Here is a 27,534-nt window from a genome sequence, read left to right on the forward strand (position 1 = left end):
CACTTGATGTCACACATGACATTTTGATTTTCATGAAGAAGAATTGTATTCTTCATTAAATTGAAACTTGAAAATGGTACAAAACCATATGAAACCAACATGTTTTAAACTAGAAGAAATATTTAAAAGATTCATTTTCTTTCCTTTTGAACAATCTTATACATCATTGACCTTAAAATATGTGAACGCTGAAGGCAAATCACCCTTTCGAACCAAAATGGAAAAGAAAAAATGAAGATAGCTGCCACTTTAAGCTAGTAAATCTTCGAAAGTCACATTAAGCTACTAAATCTCTTTTGCAAGTGAACTGAAGTCACTCTATTGACCTCATTCAGATGAAATTCTAATTTGTATCTGATTATAACGGGCTGCCCTGAGGGACAGCTCTGTTTTCAGTCCAAAACAGCAGAATCCACAATGACCGCAAAAATCTCATCAGATCATTTCACTCAGAAAAGACATGTGGAACTCCTCAGCCATCATCCTCAATCTTATAGACCCCCCAGGTACACTCACATAAAAAACACACAGATAACACATAGACAGAGAGCGGGTGAGAGAGAAAGAGTGGGGAATCCAAACCACATGTCAATTTAGTGCAACTGTGAAGGCTGTGAAAAGACCTATAATTCATGTACGAGTAACACTGTGGAACCACTCAAATACGCGAATCCTGGGAGGAACAATGATTCATATCATATGTCCGTCCAACACTTGACAACACTTTGAGTTCAGTAATAATAAACTATCGTGAAAATCTCAAATTCTTCAGTCAGTCACACATATTGAAGGCATGGCAGCAATGACTCAATAAACTGTAACGGCATTTTGGCATCAGAAACGCCACTATAGATTAGAACTTTACCTATCAGAAAAAGCAATCAGCCATTGGAAACTACCCTCATATCCAAACAAGTATGTGACTTTGGCAGTCTTTTATCTTTTGGCTCCTGCCAGCTAACCCACACATATTAAATGCTTTTCCTATAGTTCAAATAATTAACACTATTTGTACGTTATTCATTTTTGTATGGTCTTTGAAACTCCCCAGACAAAACCTATACTGCAACTGAGATAATTACCACTCAAACCATGCACATGACTGTGTGAGAAAAAGAGACAAATATTGTGTTAACTTTTGTATGAATCAGATAAAATGTTTCAAAGTATTAGAAAAAAGCCAGTGAAAAAAAAACACTCACTCACACACACCAGCAGTACCACAAGAGCTCCAGTGCGTATCTTTCTATCGGGCTGCAGACCTGAACAACAGGGCAGGACATGAAAGCAGTTCCACACAGCCATGATACATGTCACAGCCAAGAGAATGCGTTTAAAAAGCCATCCACTGAAAACCACAAGAGATGCTATCACGTCTGCACACAGCACTTTACCGTGAAAGGAACAAAAAGTAGAGTTACAAAACAAAACAAAAATCACTCTGCATTATACTGTGGCATTCAGCACTATCAGGCATATGCATATCAACAATATCCAATATGTAACTTTGAAATACACACTGAGATTAATGCGACCATATATTTAATTCACTGTTTTACACCAGTAGACTTATGTCTCGTCTAAACAGGATGCTGGTAAACTTAGATTTTATGCACTTGTATAAATATTCTGGCATATAGCCTACTGATAAACGTAAGATTATGGCCAATAACAAACAAAAAAATGCTGTTATTAAAATTCGATACAAAAAAAAAAAAAAAAAAAAAAATCTACAAGTGAATTTAGGCATTATAAAATTATAATCAAAAGCATGGAAAATAAATTCGATCTGCTAAAGATTGAATGCATTATAGTAAATCTGCTTTGAAGCAATCTGTTTTGTATTAGCACAAGTAAACTTGACTAAAGATTACATTTAACAGTGTTATTAAATTATGGGTGTTATTATTAGTTCACTTTAAATAAGTGTTACATAATGGCCAAAGTAATCTAAATCAGGATCTCTGAAGTTTGTATGAAGGTAAATGTATGACTTTAAGTCATTTTAAGTCCAAGTAAAGAACATTTAAGGGATAAATTGAAGAGAACACAATACGTCAGTATGTTCTCTAAATTGAAATGTCTAGGGAGAAACGCAATTATTTTATAGCAACACCTCAAAGTTCGAAAATACAACTTCCAACAGATATTCATTACTTTGTAAATCATTTTACAAAAAAGTAGCTTGAATCCCAACCACTAAATAACTTGTACCTTCCGATCACACAGCACAAACATGATGTTCTTTCTCAGTATTTTTGTCTTTTTTTTCAATGCAATTCTTCAATCAATATACATTTACTTGCAAACATTGAAAAATGACATAAAATATGAAGTATTGTTATCTGGGAAATTGGTCAAAAAGGGAGTTTATGATTAAAACAAGAACAAATATCTGCAATGGGCTCAGAACAATCAATTTAATTCAAAGGGAGGTTTTTCATAACTCATTAACAGATATTTGTTCTTGTTTTAGGTATAAACTCACTTAATTTTGTCCAGTTTTCAGGACACTTTTTACATTTTCATCTCAAGTAAATGTATATTGGTTTAAAGATGCTTAGATATTTGTTTTGGCAAACAGGACAAGCAATGCATGCAACATTTATTACCATAACTTTATTAATTTAAGACTGTCTGCTTTGATTTAAGACCTTTTTAAGGCCTTAATTTGTGTAAGGGCAAATAAAGATATTTTAAGACCTTTTTAAAACCAGAAGAAAAAAAATATAAAATGACTATGTATGTACAATTACACATCAGCTGAAATACCAATCAATAGTTGAGGTCAGTAAAAAGAAAAATAATTTGAAAGAAATTAACTTTTATTCAGCAAGGACGCATTAGTAAATGTAAAAATCAGTAAAAAAAAATATATATATATATTTTTTTTTTTATTGCATACAGAATCCTTCAAATCAAGGTTTCCACAAAATATTAAGTTGAAGCACAAATATTTTCAACATCATAATATTATTATTGCTGTTTGTTTTCACTGTATTTTTGATTCAGTAAATGCAGCCTTGTGCAGACTTATTTCCCAAAAGAAATCATACTAACTTTTGAATGGTAATGTGCATATTCAATACCGACTAATAAACTGCTGACAAAACTGTGCATTTTTAAAATAACTCAAAAACATATTTAACATTTTATACAGTCTCTGCCACCAATCTAAAGAGCATTTGAAGTGCTTCAAAAGAAATGATTGGTGATATTTTGTTCTGCTCTTGATAATCACATCACCAGTATTGGAGGCTTCAGAAGACAATCTAATCTGAACCCAGTTCAAAAGATCCCTCAATTTCAGCTGTTGTTGTGGAAAATTACACTGTTCTAACAAGTCTGTATGCTTAGGGGGTATGTGATGGTCTGACGCAGATGAGATGCTATATGAATGGAGAAGAGAGGGCGGAGGCTGGCAGAATATAACAAGCCAAACGCACAGGTGGAAAATAAACAGCCAATTTTCATTTTGTGATATGAGAGAAAGTAAAAGAGAAACAGAGGGAGACAGAAGCAGTGAGACAGGCAAAGATAAGCAGGTACTGAGAGAGGCACAGAGAGTGAAGTGGTGTCTTGATTTAAATGATATGCTGCAGTCATGCACTGCAACTTAAAATGTATAACACCCTTCTGAAAAAAGAATGTGTAACCATTAAAAACACAAATATTTCCTCACTTGAAAAACAAGCACACACAAATGCACTAAAATAGTTTATCATTGTCCTGGAATTAATGCCCGAAATAATTGAATTAAATAAGCTGAAAATATCTTATATAAAGTAAAAAGTACTTTAATACATATAAATTCAGTGCAAAATAAATAAATAAATTACATCAGGCAACACATTTTCCTATTCCTCTTATCAAAATTAAAAAAGGTTTTGTTCTGGCCAATTCATTGTTTTCTTTAAACCCAAACCATTATAAAGTTGATTCTTGGATTCATTCAAGAGCATTTCATAGTACTTAAGGTTTTAGGCTGATGAAATGTAAAATATTATTCATAAAAACAAATCATCTAAAATAAACAGTAAACTGAATTTGTTTTACACTTACTATTGTTTTGACAGCAATTTCTAATCATGTGACCTGCTAAAACAAGCAAAAATGGATGTAATGATTGAGTAATGACTAGTAGGATAAAGATAATTATTCATAATGGAGATCTCATAGCTAGGGCCGGACCACAGTCCCACAAGGGCCCTGGCCATCTGCATGCCAAATTACAGAAATCTTTCCTTGTCCTCAAACTGCCAGTTTTATTTAGTTATGCACTGTATTGGAAGCCAAACGCTCAGTGTGACAAAGCTGTTCTACCCATTGGGTAGATTTTAAAGGTTTTCTAAACATCTTGCCGAAGGACTGCAGTTGAAAATTAGCCCGTAGGCTAATACTGGCACATTTACAGTAATGTTGATCAATGTGCGCTGTCCTTATAAATAAATAAAATACAAAATACAAATACATTGGCTTAGAGCAGATCATTATACATGCACAACCCCAAAAGTGAAGCCCAGACCAGTTTCTATACCATGCAACAAAAATCAGTTGTTCAAAACATCACTTTTATTGTGCCATCCAATGTGTTGCATTGTGCGGTTCAGTTGGGACAGTGCTATATTAGACATTGCATTTTAGACTGCTCATTATAGAATAGAATAGAATAGAATAGAATAGAATAGAATAGAATAGAATAGAATAGAATAGAATAGAATAGAATAGAATAGAATAGAATAGAATAGAATAATGAACTGGGCACCAAGGGGTCAGTTCACACTATATGCTTCCCATAGCAGTCTGAGAGATCACGTAAACACTGGCAGTGAGAGATTGATAGAGAGTGAGGTATGGATCAAAAATAAGAGTTGGTGGAGCTCCTGAACAGGGCAAGAAAACAAGCCAGGCGTAAATGAGACGTAAAGCAAAACAGCAAATGAGAGCTTGCTGAAAAATCTTACCCAATTAACTTAAGAATGCATCAATTCCTGTTTTTCTGCAATTAATCTTCATCTTGAATATTCTCGCAGCAAAGAGCTAAAGCATTTACTTACTTCACTGAGACCAAGACACAGAGCAGTGTGTGATTTTTCTGTGCGGTTTAACCTCTTCTTGGTTGTCTTGGCAATCATCAAGTCCAGGTTCCAGCCTTCTAACGACCATCCCTAAGCAAACAAACAGTGATATACTTCCTTCTATTGCACTGGGCTCAGGTTTTTTTAGGGTATATTTATTATTGGGCCCAAAGAGAAAATTCTGGGCCTGCTGGCAGCTGGTGAAAGCACTGGACAGGGAGTTTTAAATCATATTGATACTGAAGGGATTTGTACTATACCAGACCCTCAAACTCAAATGTGAGTATACGCATATCTCACTTGAAGGAGAGAGAGTCTGGAGTGTGGAGAGACCGAGACAAGTTTCTGGCTTTTGAAGTTTCACTCAAAGGTCTGGTTAAACTTTTGTCAGACGACAAATAAGAAAGAGTGTATTATCAAATAACGTGGTTAAACACACTGACTTGCATGCACACTTACGCACACATATTCATTTGTATTGGATTTATCATATTGTTGGTTTTCACGTATTTCTTTAGCAAATGATAAGATACTGAATTTGTTTGGTGGAATACTAAGCTTTTGGCAAATTAGCTCCTATACTTCTTTTCACTTTGCTCTTCTAATTTACACTTGATATCATCTCAGACATTCTCAAGGTGTTTGACCAGAGTTAAAAACAACACACCCCAGCAAAGGAATTTGCAATAACGAAACAAAGCGAACATGAAACACAGCTGCACACAACTACACATTAAGTTCACATCAAGTCCAGTTAGATTTGGCTTTTCTCAAACATGTCAAATGTTGGACAGAGAGAAGACAAAATTCAATCATTGGAGAATTCTCGCAGCTATAGAGGAAATAAGATGGCAAAGGAAGCATCCAGGTTTTAGCTTGATGCTTTAATGTATTCCATTCAGGGAGGAGAGAAGCCATCTACTCGCCCAATAACATTTTTCCCACACGTTTCCTGACCAGAACTAGGTTCTGTTGCACAATATGCACAATAGCTTTTTTATCCAGATTTCACAGATTAAATATACAATATATGGCTCTTGATATGACTGGTAAGAGAAAAAATGTAAGCGCTCAGAAAGCACTTATATTCAATGTAAAGGAGGTCCTGCTGCAATAGACTCTAAAGGCCTGTTCACACCGAGAAAGACAATTATTGGCATCTTAAAGGATGATAATGTTCTATTTCTCATAAACAAACATTGCAGTTAAGTCATTGGCCAGTTTCAATGCTCAAGCTCTTTAAAATTGGGTTGATTCTGATTGGCTCTCAATATTTTTATCGTTCATCAGCTGGAAAAAAAATATTGAATCCTCTGTGTTGTTATCGTTATAGATATGGTATAGAGTAGACTACCCTATTCTCACAGAATTGGATTATTAAATCTGTATAGCTATCATTATTGTCATCGTCCTTTGTACTGATCAGCATTAAGGCAGGCTAATTTACAATTATTTAATTACAGAAAGTTGCATTAGCAAAATGGCTGATTATCCTTTTTTTTTTTCAACAAAAAAATTATCAAAATCATAACTAAAAACAATAATGTAAAAATGTGCTTTTTATTCTTGAATAATTCATAATTAATAACAATTTATAAATATTCTACAATTAACTTGTCGCTCAGACTCCATTATGGTGTATTTTGTCTGGTCGTGCTATTTTGCCATAAAGTTTGGAAAAGTCTCGGAAACATCAGCACATTACCAGACTTTCCCCATTTAAGTTTCATTCAATTCAGAATTAATATTATTAATCTAGAATAATGGAAGTGTACGGAAACTTCTCTCTGACTTATGATAGAAACAGAGCGAGACGAAGCAGATCATTCACAGGTGAAGCTGAATGAGGAAAAAGAGCTGGCCACAGAACAGAGCTGGCAGGCAAGTACAAGTGAGACTGAAAATGTTGGCTTAACAACTATGCTTGAACCTGGCTGAGACAGATTCTGTGTGTGCCATCATTCTATCTGCAACAGAGGTTTAGAAAGGGGTTTGATTTATTGATTCAATCATTCCACAGCTGATAATGTAAAAACATGTCAATTGACAACAATGGAGTGTAACACGTCTCCACAGGTCAGAAAGAGCCTGTCTCTCTTTCTCTATGAAAAGTATACTCAAGAGAAATAAAGACATCAGTAGCACTCTACATTATCTAATGTAAGGATAATTTGATCAATTCAGAGCTGAGGGCTGAGGCATTAATCAATGAAAGTGGTACTCACAAGTCATTATCAGTGACCCTGATCTATTACTGACAATGTGTTCAATGTGAACTCTATTAAAAGTGCAACAACTCACTGTAAATATTTAGCGCTGTGAATGTCTGTTGAGTGAAAGTTAACAGTGGAGCTCAAAGACCCTGCATGAGTTGAAGGGATCCTTCTGGAAACGCCTTATCGTATTCACGTAAAAGACAAATGATGTGGAAGCTATCATTTAAACTATAAACAAAGTTATTCTACAAGTATTATTCCAGTTATTTCTGGTTTCCAGTTTTACTCACACGTGTTTCAAAAATATGTATGTGCATGTTGGACTTAAACGACTTTCGAGCGCCACCTATCGGTGTCGAGCGAATTGTATGTGTCAACTAAACACTCTTGGACTGATGCTACACAGAGTAACAAAAGAAATCACACAACAGTGAGGGAATTATACTAGACACGAGCGCGACAAACTAAGAAACGAAGTAAGGTGAATTACAAATACGCATAGCTACATAGCTATAAACAAACACATATTAAGTTGCAAAACTGCTCAAAATGAGAAGGCAATGGATGAGACATATGTAAGACAATGTTTTAATTCATCATTTTAGCATATATATATATTTATATTTATATATAATGTTCATTTTAAAACTGAAACATATTAAACATTCGTATAACATTTGCAATATGCCGTTTGTAAAAAAAAAAAGAAGAAAAAAAGAAAGAAAAAGTGCTTCCTTTTCCTTGCTGTGTATTTCTGTCCAAGTTCTGTCAGAGATGACGATAAAGACAAAACTCAAAAGGCACTGAAACCGGTCTCTGCTCGAGTGTTGATGTACAAAAAAAAGAAAGAAAAAGTTCACATGAAATGCACACACTTACAGAGCAAGACAGGACTTCACTGCAAAACCAGTGAGAAAGCACACGGTGATCGTCCACCGGAATTATTCTCATGACAGCAACAGACATTGCATAGAGATATGCACCCTTTCACATTTTTTTATCAATCATATTGCATAAATACAAAGCGTTTACTCTACAAGCGTATACTGACAGGCGTTTTACAAATCAGTACCCGAATCATGGAAAACATGTTCACACTGCGCTTCAACAGGTCGCGTCTGGACGACATAGTGCATACAGTCTGCGTTATGAATGACAGATAGTCTACCACAGTAAAAACCTATGAGTTCCAGTCCTATGCTTTGGCATTTTGTCTATTGCCGTCCATGAAACAAACCCACCCCCTGCAAAAAAAGTATTAAATCAACAATATCATACAGTGAATGTTGTGCAGCAGCAGGTGTGGTGGAAAAACAGCCTGCTATGGCAGGAAAGTTTTTTGTCGCTTTAGGTTTGTATGTAACCCAAGGAGGCAAGGGGGGAGTAGGAAAGCTGGTAACTTAACATAAAAGGTACATTGACAGGGTGAAATCATGCCCATTAGCTGCACTGATATATTTCGCGTAGCTAACACATTCTAACAAGACTACACCTACAACAAGCTAGTCCAAATGTATGAAGAGATGAGCTTATCGTTTGTTTGTTTTTGTCTCTTTTTTGTACAAAAGGCACATGTAGGCTATACCGCAGCTGCCTGGCTCCTATAGAAACACTTTCAGAATGTGTCAGCGTTTATCCAGCAGACGTAAAAATCACGCAAAAGTTACTTCAAAAGTTCAGCCCGCTCCGTTAGGCGCAGTTACCCATGGCTTTGACAAACGAGCCGTCTGGGAGCTGCCTGAAGATGCCCCGTAACGTCTCCAGTTCTCGCGTGAGGTGTTCCACCCTCTTGCGCAGTCTTTCGTTATCCGTCGACAACTCGATCACTTTTTGTTGCGTCTCCACATTGCGCATTTTCGCCTTGTCCCGGCTCTTGCGCACGGCTACGTTGTTGCGCTCCCTCCTCATACGATACTCGACGCTGCTCTTGTCGATCTGTTTCTTGGATTTCCCTCGATCGCCCATCTTCATGGAGCCCCCCGGCAGGTGGCTGTGTTGGTGGTGCGGGCTGGGTACGGGCGTCGGGGGAGGTGTGGGATGGCCCGGCTGGAGGTGCATGGTGGTTTGCGCGCAGTGCGCGATCTGGTGCTGAAGGTAGGATAGATGCGGTGCGTGGTGCTGAGAGTGGTGGTATGTGGGTGGCATCGAGTGGCTGAGCTCATCTTCCTCCCGGGGCTCTTGTTTGATGGCCACGGGTCTCATTCGTGCATGGCTGTCGTAGATGGGTTCCAGTTTGGAGGAATCCATGTAGCTGTTCAGACAGCCATACATCTGCGGGGCCCCCGGTGTGCCATTGGCACCGTGGGGGTACTCGTAGTCTCCGCTCGCCAGTTTGAGCTTTTCTTGCTTGGAGCTGTTGTGGAATAAATCGGCCAGGAACTCGTCGTTGAAGGCAGAGGGGTCAATGTAGGCGCTGATGTCGATGGAGTTCTCGTTCTCGCAGATCTCGCTCAGGTCTCCAGCGGTGTCTTTGTAGATATAAGGGTTTTGCTGATTCTGTACAAGGCTGGTCATCAGTGGCCGTGGGGCGACCTCGTAGAGGTTTGCTTGCTCCATGGGGTATCTAAAACCTGCCAGACATGGTGAAGAGCTCCGGGAATCCAGCTTGTTCGCAGTACCGGAGAAAGCCGTGCTGGCTCCAAGTTGTCGGGACAGGCGAGCGCGCAGCCTGTCGTGGCTGTGTACTTGGCCGTAAAGTGAATGAAAGCTTAAAGGCTGAAACGCCACTCAGGATCTCCTTTAATATGACACTTACACCATCAGCGTGTGAGCTTCACATCTGTCAAATACTTTCTCAGTCCACTTATATACGCTTTGGAGTTTGGAGGGCGGGCGTGCTCTGGGTCCTAATGCTTCACTGCGTGATCTCTGCGCGAGAGCTCGACGCACGCACTGATATCGACCTGGTCCTTCAGAAATGTCATTGTTATTGAATTATAGGTAAAATAATATGAGTTTCAAATAATTAATAATAATTCAAAAAATTAAATATGCATCTTTATGTTGTTGTTTTTTACATTGTAAATTTAAATTAATTTAGATTTTGATGCTCGATAGGTCTAGTATTGTAGCAGCCTTTTCAAAAAAATGAAAAGAGAGAGAAAGAAAAAAATTATAAAAGAGTAAATGAAAAAGAAAACTGCGGTTGCCTTAAAACTCACTTCTTGAAACATATTAAACGCACCATGTAGGCCTATATGCCATATGAAATTGTTTTGATAAATTAAAAGTCAAATGAATCGCCTCCACATTAAATCTCACCAAAAAAAACAAAAAAAAAACAGCCATCCCATTGAATAATTGCTTTTATCTTATATTTTCCGCAGGCCGTATTGTGCTATCCATTATTTTCTTAGCGCTTGGGAGAATCTTTTGGGAACAATAATAACTACGTAGGCTATACTTTGCCAAAACTAACAGTGCACCAGCACACGTCTCACCTACATGAGCGAGAGAAGCAGGAGAGCACACAGCAACCTGACAATTGCATGCGCTGACTGAAAGTGAGCAGTCTGGGAGCTCCCTCTATTGTTACAGCGCGAGCCTGGCACATAATTAAAAGAGGCCAGCAACAGATGTGTTATAATTACGTTTTTCTGTTGATTTATTTTGGTCTGCTTTAATTTACCTTATTTCAGATTTAGAAATTACCATGCTGTATTGGAGCCATATAGCCAATGATAACATATCAGGTTATGTTACATGTCCTGCATTAAAAAAATAAAATAAAAAAGGTCCTTTCGTTGGATTCAAAAGTACATGTTTTATATAAATAACACGCCATCAAAAAAACTGGGGGGGTAAATTAAAGATGGAACTGAAATAGCCTATTTTCGAGGGCAAGAAGATCATAGGGAAATGTGTGGCTTTAGGTAATGCGTCTCGCATCCAAACACAAGACTATAGCCTACATTAACATGACAATATTTTATCTGACTTGATATGTTTCATTTGTTGTTGGTGGAGTGTCAATCAGAATAAATTCCAGAAGTCGAAAATGCAAGAATTGACCTGACTACAGGCTAAGTCCAAGATAGGCTAACCACGCAAAATTATAAACTGGAGTATTACCAATAATAACTTTATTTAGCTTGGCTCTCGCTTCTATGAATCTTTAAAAATACTTCCTTTTAATAATTCTAAATTTCACCAGCTTTATGAAACGAGAGCTATAGTCTACTGTTAACTTGTTTAGTATTCTTGACAGATCTAATGTTTTACCGCATGGAAACTCCCCAAACCGAGAAATGCAGCCTGATTGGTTTAGGGACATGTCATTCAAAGAGTGTATTTCGTCGTCTCCCAACCCTCTGATTTGATTGGTTGCGAGAGCAGATTTCCCTACATGGTCACAAGATTTCGCAATACTCCCAAGCGCCGCTTTACCAAACAATAACACCTCAACCTGTGCTTATTTTTCCGTGAACAAAGAGGACATTATTCTTTATTAACTCGAGTGGGTGACTTGAAAGCCTGGGACGTTTTGAAGGTAAGTTTTTGCGGGGATATTGTAAGATAGCAATACAGACTGTCGAATGTTTTTTTTTTTTTTTTCAATTAACCGTTGGCTCGCTAACAGGATCCGTGCCGCTCACTCGATTGCAAAATAGCTTCAACTCCCGGATCTTAAGGCCAGCTAGAGCTTCATAACCGACGATTAAACATGATCGCGATCGACTGCGAATCGTTATTTTTCGTTCACGTAACTTTTTATGTAGAAAGCAGCCTGTGTGAGCTCTCGGTTCATTGTTAGAGGCCTGACGTCATGGTTAGGAATGTGCCAACTATTAGCCAACCTGCTAACCTGCCGTTGATCCCACTGGCTACGGACGCACGTACGTTAGCCCTAAAGTGACATGTGTCAACATTGTGGTGTTGTATAGGGTTCAACGCTATAGAATTCAATACTGATTTACTGGATCTGCTGCCATTTTTTAATGTAAGTTAGGCTACTGTTGTTGAAAGCTAGTCAGCGGTATTCCCCTTCATTCCCACAGTTCCGTGTATGATGTAACCAGCCTGTCATGACTCAAAACAACATACAAAACACAGTCTGGCTTTAAAATGTTCACTAATAAACTTTAATTTTCTTTACCGTATCGTCACTACTCTGATGTTTGTTTAAAATGTTAACTTAAGCTCGGCATAGTTCAGCATGACTATGGAGTTTCCCTTCTCCCGTGTAAAAAATGAGCGGGTGGGAGCGCGAGCGATGATGCAACCGCGGGCAACACTTGAGCTCGCGCTCATTTGAGAGAAAGAAAATTTGCCACATATGCACATTGACATGGCACGGTCGGATTACAACAACATAATGCTAACGGATAAGCACAAGCGGTTGACCCGACTTTCAGGTGTTGCAGCATTTTGCTGAAATAATGCGTTTTGCGTAAAGCATCTGTTCAGGTGGGAATTGTGTGCCAACAAAATATGTAAAAGTGTAATGGAGAATGATGCTGATGTGTGCAGAGTACCTTGTATAACTTCTTTCTCTCCACTCTGTCTGGTTTTCAGGCACACGGCTGCATTTTGTGGCATCCAGCTTCACACAATACCGGCTAACACCAACTTCAGCTCTGCGAAGCCCGACAACATAGGTCGGAGAGGCTGAGAGAAAGACAGTGGAAGTGGATCCAAATGAACAAGCAGTTGCAACAGAAGATATCCAGCACAGATCAGAACGGTGTCAGTGTTATACAGAATCAGCCTCATAACAGTGCATTTAACCCCGCAGGAGCTGCAGGACTACAGCAGGTACACACATCAACAAGCTTATCTATTCACCCATGCATTAATGAATATAAATGACTCTGCAAAACCAAGATCAGAGCATTGCATTGTGTCAGTTTGCAGTGCTTAAACCATGGTATGATTTAGGGCTGCACTATATATCAAAAATTCGCAGATGTACATATATCACAAGGTCTTGTGATAACTGCATGATTTTCATACTCCAAAAGATTACAAAAAGTACAAGTTTTAGGTCATCGGAGACAGCAAAGAGTAGACACATGACTATTTCATATGTGTGACATGCTTAATGTTTAAATTAAATTAAATGCAATGAGCGAAGTAGGAAGAGCCTCTCGGAAACCATGTGATCCCGAAATCAGTTCTCTTCTGTAGCTTACGTGGCCAAATACACACAAAATTATGTCAAATTGCCCATCTTGGTGAGTATTCATCCAAAAAAAATAAATTCATACTCCACATTCCATACCAGATGGGGGCAGTATACCTCCAGAAAGTGAGTTGGTCTACTCTAGAGTAACAACCGAGAAACGGCATAGTCTCTATGCTCCGCCCCTACCTTCACAGTGATTTTGAAATATTCAATTCAATTCAAATTTATTTGTATAGCGCTTTTCACAATACATATTGTTTCAAAGCAGCTTTACAGAAAGTGCATTTCAGAAATGTACATAGAAAAATACAGTTAGTTAATCATGTATTAATTTAGGGCATAAACATATCGCCAGCGTCGAGTCGTCTCTTCACAGGCTTCGAGTCGTCTCTGCACGGGTGTTGGGGCATCTGTAGTTTCCATGGGAGGCTGGATACAAACTGGAGCTGACGATCTGTATTTACCTTGGGACTAGCGTCCCAAGATAACAACAGAAAAGCAGATGGGAAATAATTAGCGTAGCTGCTGTTCATAATATTAATGCATTCAATCTGATTCAACTGTAGTAGGCTATAAAAGGTAAAATATGACATCTTCAAGCTACTTCACCTTTACCAGTGAATATGTTCATATTCGTTTTGTTCATATTACATTTTTATTGTTAGTTTGAATTACATTAATTTGACAGACAGCATTCGCTGATGTTGACCAAGCTAGCGCCAACATAACCAGATCTGCCAACTCTCACGCATTCACCGTGAGACACACGCAATTGACACTTCACACGCTCTCACGCCACACATCAATTTTCTCACGCACAGAAAAATCGCGAAGCAAAGAGGACACGGAGACCAACAGACTAGACAGAGCAGGGGTGCGTTTCCCGAAAGCATCGTTAGCCAACTATGGTCGCAAGTTCCCTCGTTACCAATAGAGTTCAATGGACATTGCGATGAACTTGCGACCATAGTTGGCCAACGATGCTTTCGGGAAACGCACCCCAGGTTAGTTATGATATAAAAAAATCTCAGCTCTCAGATTCTGTAAATTTTATTACGTTTTGGCGCTTGTAAATGTTACACGACAGATCCCTAGCGCACGTGAACCGATCATCTCTACTAATAGTAAAAAAACACGAACACTTTTGAAAGATACAGTAGGCTACGACTTACCAAAATGTATTCCTCATACATAATATCGACCAATCAGTGTTTTTTATCAGCGTGAAGAGGTCAATAACATAGCTGGAGAACAATTGTCAGATTTACCTCAGGAAAGCCATTTAATAAACATAATATAGGTCACGTAGTTGGCAAGAAAAAAAGAGCTATAGAGATTGTGCTATATATGTGTACTATTACAATGCTATATTTATGTACGTTATATATACGTTTATCGAACAGCCTTCGATACATTTCTATGTTATAACTTCCCGAAAAAACTACACAAACATATAAAACAAACTTCTAACGAAATACTAACAGCATCTTACTTACCAATCCAAAAGAAATGTTGCAAGTTCGGAGTCGAACCTCATTTCTTTCATGTCCATTAGTTGTCTCCAGCGATGGAAAGCAGTGCCAATGTTTACTCTGGTTCTGTTCCTTTTTTCATCAGATTTTATTTGAATGTAGTAGTGGGCTGTACTTTCCACACGATTGACATCAGGTTCAAGTACGCCCACAAGCCGTGCGAGTTATTCGTGTATTGCATGTTTGACTGGTGGTTATGTTGCCCGCATACCGCCTCCCATGGCCGAAACTGGTATTACGACACCTGTCGGGCCGTGGCTAGTAATGCTAATGCTAATTCAGGTTGATATCTCTGCAGCACTATAACTTGTCATTTTTTTAATGACATCATCGCCCTTATTTCTTCTCATTCTTTTGATGCGTGTAGCTCATTTTTTGGATATTTTTACCTCAATTCTGACACATGGCACCTTTTAAGGCCCCGATATACTCGCGGCAAAGTTTTTTTTTTTTCGTTCTTGGCTTGGGGTAAAAAGAAGTTCGAATTAGGCTACGTGACCTGCGATATACTGTTAGTGAACATCCAACAACCGCCCACACTGCTGAGAGTTACTGTAAGACGAATATGTAAATATGTGCTGCGTACTTTTCTCTCTCAATAACAAAATAAACAAAAATGAGAAAACGGCAAGCATTTTTTTAAAGAAAGTATAAGAAAAGCATCTGATCTAACTCAAAGCGACGTGGATATTTGCACAAGCTCTCCAGGAAAATCATGTTATGTTTATTTATATAGTACTTAATACAATAGATTGCTTAAAAGCATGCAGCTTTACAGTATTAAACATGAAAAGCAGTTCTTTTCATTTTCTACTACAAAGCGACTCTCCACTGTGCTAGCGTTTTTACCCGCGAATGTCTGACCTCAATGGACTCAACAGAAGAAATAAACCAGAGAAGAGTTCTATGTGAAAGAAGGCGGACGGTCGCCGACCCTTAGCGCATACCTACCTATTACGTAATCGCCATGGACCAATGGGAGTTTACCAGCCGGAGCAAACTTTTCCAGAAAGTTTTCGAACTCCTGAAATGAACACAAATGAACTTTGATTTGGCCTGATTTTGTTTGAAATGAAGTCATATCAGTTCGTTCTTCAATTTCGCTTGAAGTATATCAGGACCTTTAAAGGGACAGCAGCCTAATAAACCTGCTTCCGTCTGTGTGCTTAATGTTAATCAAACAACAAGAGACAAAGAGAAAATCACTCACTGTTCTTGACTGAATAACTTCATTAGCTTTAAATCAGTGATTTAAATAAGAATCAGTGTATATTTAATTCATACAGTGAAGACTAAGCAACGTTTTATTTTTATATTTGATTATTCAATTTCTGTTGTTAAACCTAATGTAGGCCTACCTGAAACCCTAAACTCCTCTGGTTTACACTGACGTTAAAATGACACTCACTTTTTATGTAATTCTACAGTAAAACACTGCGGTTCACTTTGTAGGGATGCTTCCTTCTCACAAAAAGAATGTGAAACATGTACGTTGGTTATATAATTTTCAGTTTTTAAATATTAACATATAAATTTACTTTACACACTTAAAGCATTATCGTAACGCATATTGAATATTGCATTTAACAAGTTATTGCATATAGCATTTTTCTTCAATATCATGCATTCATAATATGTATTCATAAAGTGCATCCACCCTTCCAGTTTCTTGTAGTCTTGAAGAAAATTGTTTATAGAAGACTTGGAATGTAAATGTCAAAGCCACAAATTAGCCATATACTGGATATGCTGTTGCTTATCATCATTACTATGTGTGACATTATTATAATTCTGACAGGTTCCTCAATTAGTTCCAGTGAGTCCCGGAGGTGGGGGTAAGGCTAAACCACCCAGCAAGATGAAAAAGAATAGTATGGATAAAGATAGCGACGAGTACCGCCAACGGAGAGAACGCAACAACCTGGCCGTAAAGAAGAGCCGCATGCGCAGCAAGCAGAAGGCACAGGACACCCAACAGCGCGTCAATGAGCTGAAGGAGGAGAACGAGAGACTGGAGGCCAAAATCAAATTGCTTAGCAAAGAACTGAGTGTGCTCAAAGACCTGTTTCTAGAGCATGCTCACAATCTCGCAGACAACCCTGCTTCTGGTGGAGGCCCCGGAGACATCTGCAACAACAACAACAACAACAACAACAACAGCAGTAACGGCAGCCAGTGAGGGCCTGATGTTGGTTTGCAGTGTGCTATGCTGTGGGCTGTGTGGAGGCTCTCTAGGCAAATCATTTTACTTAATCGTATTATGCTTTCTTCCCCTCCTGGTCCTGGAATGTGTACTGTCCGCAGTGCTTAACTTGTTAACTTCTGTTTGTACACTCAAATTCAGTTTCTTTTTCACTCGTATTGTATCTCGTGCAGAATGTTACGACATCGTGGCCATAGCAACCGCAGAAAGTCCAACCCACGCTCTGATTTGATGTGCTGGAGATAACTTTTATAACTTTCAATTGTAAAGCACCATGTTTCAATGACTTGAAACTTTGCAATATCTTAAGAGGACCGTGAAAGCTTCTCGGTAGACAATTTTGTGAAATCCAGCCAAAGCTGGTCACAAAGATTTGACTGTAAATAATAGTAAACGTGTTCAATCACTCCACTCTAATGTCTGACGATACGATTCAAAAACTGAGCTAATAGACAGTACCACAGTCTGTTAACATTATTCATTATGACTTGGAATTAGGGCTACCAAATTTTTTGATCAAGTAAGGACGTCTCCAAATGCAAAGAGTAGCTGTTTCGTATTCCTGCTTTTTTGCCTGTCAGCTTGGATTGATTCAAACTCTTTACTTGTTGACCATGTCTTATTATAGCAATTACACTGTTGTATCTATGGTAACAGACTGTAGGCAGACAAAACATATTGCATCAGACTCCAGACAGTGTCCCCATTACCAGTAGTCCTTAAATCCCTACAGTTAAGCTTCCAATTTGACAAGGGTGGAGAAGGAAAGATAGAGTAGAATATTAGCTCTAGCCTGTATGTTAGGATGTTGGTAGCTAAATTAACACAAACTTATTTCATAACAGCAACTTTTGTGTCTGTGTAAATACTGTTGATGATGCAGATAATATAGGATTTAGAATGACTGGTGCTGAACATTTCAAGTCATCAATCACCTGACGTGCCCCAAATTTATTTATATTGAAAAGTTACTTATCCGAAGAAGCTTTTTATCTGACTACATCAAATATTGGCTATTTTGTTTCCCTGACCAGTCTCAGAGAAATATGTTTGACTGTACATATGCAGGAGGTGTTACTAAAAGTTAATCGAATAGCCGCGTGACCTTTGCCCTCATTGATTCTCATAGAGCTGTGTGTTCTTGGAGTCGCTGTAGATAGACTTTTGTACCTCAGGCTATATGTCATAGCCTCACCAGACAGCCTTTAAGATGTATATTCCCGTTTAAGAGAAGATTAAAAAGGGGAGGATAAGAAAAGACAAGGCAATCTCGTTAAGATGTCTGAAGCATCTTTAATTAATGTATATTTTCATTTTCTATACCTGAAGTTTTAAACATTTAAAAAAAGCATGAAAGGCTATGCATGATTAGAACCATTTAAACAACTAATTAAAAATGATGCTCTATAGAGTAATAGAGAATCGGCGACTGCATACTTTTGTATTGTTGTATCAGGTTGGGCTAAAATAAAGCTATTGTGTAAAACTTCTTAAAAATGAGACTAAAGTCAATATTTCATGAATATTTGATTGGCATATTTTGCTTAAGTATGAGGGTTGCTGGGCAACTTGCTTTTTTACATAATGTATACTGGGTTTTTGTGCATTGTAAATTAAAATTGAATACAAAATACATTCCTTGTGTTTCAAATTACATTCCTTGTGTTTGTACTAACTGTGAGGAGGGGCAAAAAACGTAGACATTCATTTACCAAGTCGGTAGAGGTGCCAGCAGTGCACAGTGTCCTGCTGCAGTCAGTGGAACTGGACATAGGCCTAAATCGTGGTATGCTTTTCAACACCTCTCAACCTGAACTCAATTCAAACTTAAGAGCTACTGCTATTTGAGCAAAATACATTCCATCTGAGGTCCTTATCACACACACACAAAAAAAAAAACATTTTATAATCACAAAAATCGCGGAATTAATGTTACATTTACAACATTTAATTGACGTTGTAAATGCCAGACTTAGCAGTTTACACAACTCCGTTTTCAACTAAAAACGTTTTGGCCTTTCATTTACACGAAAATGCTGTTGCCAGACAACATTGGACCCCATTGACTTTCAATCTGCTGAGAAAAAAAAAATAAAAATTACAGGCTTGGAATGACAAGAGGGTTTCATTAAGTAAATTATGAAAGAATTTCATAAGTCATTGCAAAAAAAAAAATACTGACAAAGAGTGGAGGCAAATAAATTGAATAAGACTGAAGATTGATGTTCTGAATGACATAGAGAAGGTGAGTCATTCTGTACTGGGACTCTGGACTGTTATAGGTGTGTGCATGTGAGTGCATACCCTGTTCAGTGAGATAAGATGTATGATGTGTATTGGAACACAGGCACAGTGTCCCAATATAGAGGAAGGACGCAGAACACCAAGTCCTACTCGCGCCTTTGTTCTTCCCCTTTTTTATTTTTCCTATAAACTTTTATTTTTCTCTCTCTAGTGTATATTTCTCTTGAGATGAACATAGTGATAGGAATTTTAGGCATTAAGTTATCTTTATAGCTCTGTAATTCCAGCGGAAGTACATATTTTCCATTGCACTGCATTTCTAGGCCTTAAAGCTCACCGTAAAGCCAACAGGTTACTCGGTACAATAAAATGGCTTTCAAGATGCTGATGCATTTGGTGTCCCAGTTTAAGCGTACAAGGCCACAGACACTATGTCACTCCAGCTGGCAAATGGCTAGAGACAAGAGATAGTAAAATGCTGATTCAAAAGTGTGGTACATTTACATTGCTGAGGTTACTGTAATAATCTACAGCCCATTCGTTAGTTAATCTATAACCGACTGACATCAGCATCATCTGACAGATATCAAGTTAAGTGAGTATATTGTTGGACTGATTCCAATTTGGATATGCTGATAAGTTTGAGAGTAAAGTAGCAAGCTCTCGGGGGCACTGAAACCTCAAGCTCCTCATGCTTGTGTCTACATTTTTTAACTCAAAATGTGCTCACACGTCACACCCTTATAAATTTTAACATCTGCTTCTTCTTTTTTTAACACCATTAGATAAATATAAAGTCTAATATTATACAGGGGGCGATAGACATGAATGAATGTGCCACATAAACTACACTGCTCAAAAAAATAAAGGGAACACTTTTTAATCAGAGAATAGCATCAAGTCAGTTAAACTCCTGGGATATTGATCTGGTCAGTTAAGTAACAGAGGGGGTTGGTAATCAGTTTCAGCTGCTTTAGTGTTAATGAAATTAACAGGTGCACTAGATGGGCAACAGTGAGACAACCCCCAAAACAGGAATGGTTTTACAGGTGGAGGCCACTGACATTTTTTCCCTACTCATCTTTTCAGACTGTTTTTCACCAGTTTTGCATTTGGCTAGGGTCAGTGTCACTACTGGCTGCATGAGGCAATACCTGGACCCTACAGAGGTTGCGCAGGCAGTCCAGCTCCTTCAGGATGGCTCATCAATACGTGTCATTGCCAGAAGGTTTGCTGTGTCTCCCAGCACAGTCTCAAGAGCATGGAGGAGATTCCAGGAAGACAGACAGCTACTCTAGGAGAGCTGGACAGGGCGGTAGAAGGTCCTTAACCCATCAGCAGGACCGGTATCTGCTCCTTTGTGCGAGGAGGAACATGATGAGCACTGCCAGAACCCTACAAAATGACCTCCAGCAGGCCACTGGTGTGAATGTCTCTGACCAAACAATCAGAAACAGACTTCATGAGGGTGGCCTGAGGGCCCGACGTCTTCTAGTGGGCCCTGTGCTCACTGCCCAGCACCAGGGAGCTCGATTGGCATTTCCCATTGAACACCAGAATTGGCAGGTCCGCCACTGGTGCCCTGTGGTTTTCACAAATGAGAGCAGGTTCACCCTGAGCACGTGACAGACAGGAAAGGGTCTGGAGAAGCCGTGGAGAATGTTATGCTGCCTGTAACATCGTTCAGCATGACCGGTTTGGTGGTGGGTCAGTGAGGGTCTGGGGAGGCATATCCATGGAGGGACGCACAGACCTCTGCAGGCTAGACAATGGCACCCTGACTGCCATTAGGTATCGGGATGAAATCCTTGGATCCATTGTCAGACCCTATGCTGGTGCAGTGGGTCCTGGGTTCCTCCTGGTGCACAACAATGCCCGGCCTCATGTGGCGAGAGCATGCAGGCAGTTCCTCGAGGATGAAGGAATGATACCATTGAAGGGCCACCACGCTCACCTGACCTACATCCAATAGAACACCTCTGGGACATTGTGTTTCGGTCCATCTGACATCACCTGGTTGCACCTCAGACTGTCCAGGAGCTCAGTGATGCGCTGGTCCAGATCTGGGAGGAAATACCCCAGGACACCATCCGTCGTCTCAGTAGGAGCATGTCCCTACGTTGTCAGGCATGCATACAAGCACGTGGGGGCCATACAAACTACTGAGAACCATTTTGAGTTGCTGCAATAAAATTTCAGCAAAATTGACAAGCCTGCTGCATCATTTTTTCACTTAGATTTCCGGGGTGTCTTTGAATTCAATCCTCTGTAGGTTGATTATTTTCATTTCCATCAAACGATGTGGCATCCTTTTGTTCATAACACATTTCCCAGTTCATATTAGTATAGATATCCAGCATGATATTTTTCCCCATTGAGATCTGATGTGTTTTCAAAGTGTTCCTTTAATTTTTTTGAGCAGTGTATAATTACAGCAAACATCTTTGGGCGGTTTACCTCACTACAAACAGAGAAGTTGTTAGTTTAACTGCTTGCCATATAACATTACTATTTATTTTCCAGCACTTTGTTAACAAATAGCCTATGTCTGATCCCCGCCGTTTTTTGTCGGCCGTTGCTATTAAATCGGCGGGGATCAGACATGGGCTATTTGTCTGATTCGCATAGGAATCGCCCTTTTGAGTCAGTTCTTTACACTTAAGCGGTCACATCATGGGCTGCTTTTAGACATAGGGCCTACACACTTCTTTTAGCTAAATTTAACATTCATGAATGTAAATATGGAGGAAATAAGCCCTTGTTTTTAATTTTAAAATCAGAAGTTCAGCAATACCTAAATGTTATGTTTAAAAAAATAAGAAAGCTGTAAATTTCCATTAGTAAACATTTTCATATTTTTATTTAACTTGTAAGTTTGTCACTGTCTTTTATGTATTTGTTTTATTTTTTGTTTATTCGATGACTGTAGCTGTAGCTAAGTCTTTAAAACCAATTAAACAAAAAAACAAAACAAAAACTTTTAGACACTTCCCTAAGCACTTCCCTTGAGGGAATTAATACCCAACACCACTCTGAAGTGTGTTCAACTTTGTCAAGTGAACGAGGGAAGGGAAGTTTATTTGGACAGACCCTCGACCCTTGAACTCTCATGGAAACTATGTATAAACCTTAATTAAACAATTTAACAATCAATTAAAATGGAATTTACCTGTATGATATTACACTGTAGCCACATTGGACCAGCGGTTGGGAAAATTAATGGATGGATGATTCAGCTGTGGGCGCTCTCTTCTGGCGAGACGCGGGAATTCACTCGGCAGGCACCACCCTCACAGTACATTATGGGTATCCTCTAGTTGTTGCTGAGTGTGTATATATATAAACTGTGTCCCAATCCAGAGGCTGCATCCTTTGAAGGCCGCGTCCATCTAAGTGCGCGGCCGACGCGGCCTAGAAGATACACCGAGACTTGTTTAAAGGGGAAAGTATAGCCGATTGCGTCATCGCGACGCGACGAAAGCCGTCCCAATTCGAAGGTCCTTCGAAGTTTCTCCTTAAAAAGGAGAAGGCTCCTTCAAAATGCGGCCTGCAAATGCGTCCTTCTTTTCCCGTGAATGCAGGATACATCAGAAGGATCCTTAGCAGTCTTTCCTACCCCAGAATTCATTGCGCGCCGGAGACGAAATTGCCAGATTACACCTTTAAATGTAAGTATTGGGTTTCAATTTAATCGAGTAATCAGATGTATTTAATGATAAAAGTGAAAGAAAAAAATACAGTAAAGGTTCAAATGATGACTTATATGTTACCAGTATTTGATTTGATAGAGGTTAGTTTATACTCTTTAGACTTTATTATGCACTTAAATTGACCATGGTGAACATTTTAGACAATCTAGAACATTTCAACCCCGTTTTGTTTTTATAATAGAAACACTAAAAATATGTATTATAGATCAAGGATAGGCAACGTTCGTCCTGGAGGGCTGCTGTCCTGTAGATTTTAGCTCATAGAACGGTTTTGCATGTTAAAATATTTTATTGTTTGATTTTTGAGTATGTGAGTTAATTATTCTTAATTTTTCTTCCCTCTTTCTGAGAAATCTCAGTGACATGGCAGCCCACTCCTGAGTCAGCCCTACAATGTTGGTGGACAGTGGAAATATGCATGTGCCAGCAGCCATATCACCCTGTAGCCCAAGACTGGTTGCCCACTGAAGCTAAGCATGGCTGAGCCTGGTTAGTACCTGGATGGGAGATCTCCTGAGAAAAAACCAGGTTGCTGCTGGAAGAGGTGTTAGTGAGGCCAGTAGGGGGTGCTCAACCTGTGGTCTGTGTGGGTCCTAACACCCCAGTGTAGTGATGGGGACACTATACTGTCAAAGAGCACCGTCCTTCGGATGAGACGTTAAACCGAGGTCCTGACTCTCTGTGGTCATTAAAAATCCCAGGATGTCCTTCGAAAAAGAGTAGGAGTGTAACCCTGGCATCCTGGCCAAATTTGCCCATTGGCCTCTGTCCATCATGGCCTCCTAATCATCCCCATACATACTGATTGGCTTCATCACTGTCTCCCCTCAACCGATAAGCTGGTGTGTGGTGGGCGTTCTGGTGCAATATGGCTGCCGTCGCATCATCCAGGTGGATGCTGTACATTGGTGGAGGTTGAGGAGATTCCCCCCTTCCATATGTAAAGCGCTTTGAGTACCCAGAAAAGCGCTATATAAATGTAACAAATAATTATTATTATTATTCATCCCAGATGATGACAGTGGAAATATGCACTCATCCCAGATGATGCACCACCAGGATCTCCTGCTCAGCTCAATAAAAGTCTACAGAAAAATGTTTTCTTCCAATCTGTTTTAACTTCAACTTTTATTTTGTTTTTGTTATCTTAAACGTAAATTATCTTGTAAATAGTTGTAAAAAGTACTGTAAGTAAAAATATATAGAACAATTTATTTTGTATCAAATGTACTAATTAATTGACATGACAAAAATAAATGTACAGAATTATTTCTTTATTACATTTACAAGTTATAACTTGAATTTCAAAAATATAAGGACACAATATCGCTCCATTATGGACAAAAAGATGGAATAAAATATAAGATAAGATGACAAATAGATAAATAAGAACAGGATCGCACTGTCTGTTTGCACATGTGCATCAATCGTGTCTGGTACATGTAAACAGTGAGAGATCTTGAGGCAGGCGCGACGCTAAGGACGAGAAAGCTTTTTACAAGTTGAAACCTCGAAATTACTGTAATTTCAACATGGCCTGAAAGCATCTCAATTTACACCCACCCCACACAACTCTAGTGTATGATATTGGAGTTATTTTGACATTTAACCGCATTTATTACTTGTAGCTACCTTAAGCTGGCTGTTTTTTTTAAACAGTTATAGTTTATTGTGTAAACAAAATCATAAGGGGGAAAAAATTATAAATAATAAATCAGCTCCATTGTGAATTCCAATTGATGCAGGGTGTTACATTTCAACACATCGCAAGGGTTCTGCCAGTAATGGGCACTCGTGCAATGTAAGAAATTGTGGCTGTTTACTCCACTAATAGGCCTCTTGAAGGAGTGATGAAAACAAGTGAGTGAAATTGGACATTGAGTGCGCCGGAAGGGCTGCCGCTTTTTCATAGTTTGTGCTCGCTGTTTAAAAATCATTTGAAACTTAGCAAACTGGCAGCACCAGCAATGAAAATATTTATCTTGAATTCCGTCATGGAAAGTAGCATAAATATTAATTAAACAATTTAATAATCAATTAAAAAAAGGAATTTATACCTGTATGATATTACGCTGATAGCGCCACACCATACCTTCATCAGGATGGATGATTCTACGGGCGCCATCTTCGGATCAAACGCAGGTAAATTCGGTACAAAGTTCATTCGGCGCACGACTCTCAAGGTGCATTATGGGTATTCTCTAGTCGTTAAGCCTAAATCGGTTGTGCGCTCGTTATCGCGGTGCATTGTGGGATTGAATCATTGCATTCGATAACGACCACTGTGCTTTTCGGACACCACAATTGGCTGTCCCCTCAAATAGTGCCCTATTTAAGCGTATGGGGGCGATTTCGAACACAGACGTAAAAAAATGGACTTAAACACAGCCAGGAATTAGTGAAGCAGAATCAATTCGTGATTCAGTCTAAATGATTTAAAGGACTGTCCAAAATTGTCCCCTTTACCCTATAGGGACAGCCATTTGTAGTTAAGTACAAAATCATACTGGACATTATCGAGTGCACTCATTCAATCCCAAAATGCACCGCAATAAGGAGTGTACAACTATACACTCAACGGCTAAAGAAAACCCATAATGCACTGTGAGAGTCGCGTCGAATGAATTCCTGTGTCTTGCAAGAAGATAGCGCCCGCAGCTGTATCATCTATCCATACTGGTCCAATGTGGCAACAGCGTAATATCATACAGGTAAATTCCTTTTTAACTGATTATTTAACTATTTAATTAAGGAGTTCAAGATAAATATTTTCATTACTACTAGAGCTGACAGTTTGCTACATTTCAAAAAATTATTACAGCAAGCACAAATATGCAAAAGCTTCAGTGTCCGAATATACTCGCTCATTATCATTCACTCCTTCAAGTGGACTATTAGTGGAGTAATGGGATATAGAGGGCGATTTCAAAGACAGCTGCTGAATCATTTGGTGTGGTTTGTCACTCCATAAAACTAAGAATTGAAATGTACCAAACAATGACGTAGCATTACTATTGAACAAATTCTATGGAAATAATTGATGATGATGTTTATCAAATAAGCTATATTGTACCACCACAGTAGCCTTTTGAAAGGCAACTTTGAAAAACTTAACCATTGTATTTGGTTTGAAATCTGGGTTTGATCGTTATGATCATGATCAAATTGACCCTAGTTGTATTCGGTACAATTCACTTTTTTTTTGCAATCTTAAGTTTATACTGACTTTTCCTGAGATATAAACTCGTAATTGTGAGTTATAATAAGTTACAAAAAGACTGGCTTTTTTTCTCAGAATTGTGAGTTTTACTACTTTAGTTTACCTTAGTTTCCACATAGCCTAGTAGGCTATAATTGGGAACTTTCTCTATACAACAGCTGTCAGCTTATCTTAAATAATGATTTTGTTGGTAGCTTAGCTTGCCCAACACTGCCAGCCAACACATGTAACCTGGGCTGCATTTCTCAAAATTATACTGAGCTAAGTTGATCCATTTGTGGAAATGGTTCTGCGATCTTCATGGGAAATGCATCTCTGTTTAGTTAATCCAAATTCAATGCAAATCAAATGGGTCTGTTTAAATTAGACTTAGCTCAACTTAACATTGCCATTTTGCTTAACTGCACTCAGTCCAGTCCAACTGAACTGAGCAGAACCATGATGAACTTGGCTCAACTCCACTGCACTCAACAAAACTGATATTAAGTAATGTTTATTCATCCTCATGGACTGTTTGCATCCATCACACAGACTGGGATAGATGAACTTTAAGTTAGCTGTCAACCGTTGAAACACGTGCCATGTGCTTAAAGTACTCTGTCACACCACAAAGGCAGTTCCTAAGGGTTAATGAAAAAAGAAGTGGGTGTTTTAAGGTTAGAGTCAGAAGTCATAAATTTATGGCTCAATATTTCATTCTAGGGTATTTTTTCCTCTCTGAACAGTGTTGATTTCTTGAACTATGAATGAGTGCAGATCTTAATCCCTGTAAAAGACTGCAGATGATTTGTAAAAGGGAGGCAGAGAACAAATAGGGCTGGAGCTGCACTGTTCTGATTCATGTAGAGGAGTGGAATTCAGTGGGTTTACTCTAGGAATTTCAGCTATGCTGAGACTGTTTACTCTGTTGCTTCTCTCTCCATCTCCTGTTTTAATATGCTCATTAATATCACCCACCACATCCTCCAACCAACAGGCTTGACTTTATCTGACACTCTGGACTGACACCGTTATCTCCCTGTTTACTGCTTCACAGCATTCACCCATCGCTATACAACAAATTAATCCGTCAGTCTCATTACCTCACGCTCTTATTTACATTCTGTAGCTTAAAATTGTTTCAATTCCATGTTGCCAAACAGGAGCTTTTCTGTAGTTGAGGGTGTTTAGTGTAAACTCTGATTCAACAGTTTGTTTGTTTATTTAT

General features: G+C 38.8%; 2 protein-coding genes across 3 annotated transcripts; one reads left to right on the forward strand and one right to left on the reverse strand.

Moving 5' to 3' along the window:
- Positions 1 to 7,868: 7,868 nt before the first annotated feature.
- Positions 7,869 to 10,370, reverse strand: cebpa (CCAAT enhancer binding protein alpha). The gene has a single exon (XM_084110479.1). The coding sequence runs from the start codon at positions 9,848 to 9,850 to the stop codon at positions 8,984 to 8,986; it is 867 nt and encodes a 288-aa protein (XP_083966605.1). The 5' UTR covers positions 9,851 to 10,370; the 3' UTR covers positions 7,869 to 8,983.
- Positions 10,371 to 11,623: 1,253 nt separating this feature from the next.
- cebpg (CCAAT enhancer binding protein gamma) lies at positions 11,624 to 18,786 on the forward strand. 2 transcript variants are annotated; one of them, XM_084110480.1, is made up of 3 exons: positions 11,624 to 11,783; positions 12,809 to 13,048; positions 16,749 to 18,786. In XM_084110480.1, the coding sequence occupies exons 2-3, from the start codon at positions 12,932 to 12,934 to the stop codon at positions 17,127 to 17,129; spliced, it is 498 nt and encodes a 165-aa protein (XP_083966606.1). In that variant the 5' UTR covers positions 11,624 to 11,783; positions 12,809 to 12,931; the 3' UTR covers positions 17,130 to 18,786. The 2 variants fall into 2 exon arrangements, with proteins under 2 accessions (XP_083966606.1, XP_083966607.1); XM_084110481.1 differs by lacking the exon at positions 11,624 to 11,783 and adding an exon at positions 11,848 to 12,700.
- The last annotated feature ends 8,748 nt before the right edge of the window (positions 18,787 to 27,534 follow it).

Source organism: Abramis brama (assembly GCF_963993115.1).
Source record: "Abramis brama genome assembly, chromosome: 3".
In the NCBI taxonomy this organism is placed as follows: Eukaryota; Metazoa; Chordata; class Actinopteri; order Cypriniformes; family Leuciscidae; genus Abramis; species Abramis brama.

Bases quoted from the DNA above. Each gene is read 5' to 3' on its own strand.
- cebpa (XM_084110479.1), bottom strand. From the start codon at position 9,850: ATGGAGCAAGCAAACCTCTACGAGGTCGCCCCACGGCCACTGATGACC.
- cebpg (XM_084110480.1), top strand. From the start codon at position 12,932: ATGAACAAGCAGTTGCAACAGAAGATATCCAGCACAGATCAGAACGGT. The intron at 13,049-16,748 runs GTACACACATCA...TAATTCTGACAG, and splicing joins GAGCTGCAGGACTACAGCAG to GTTCCTCAATTAGTTCCAGT.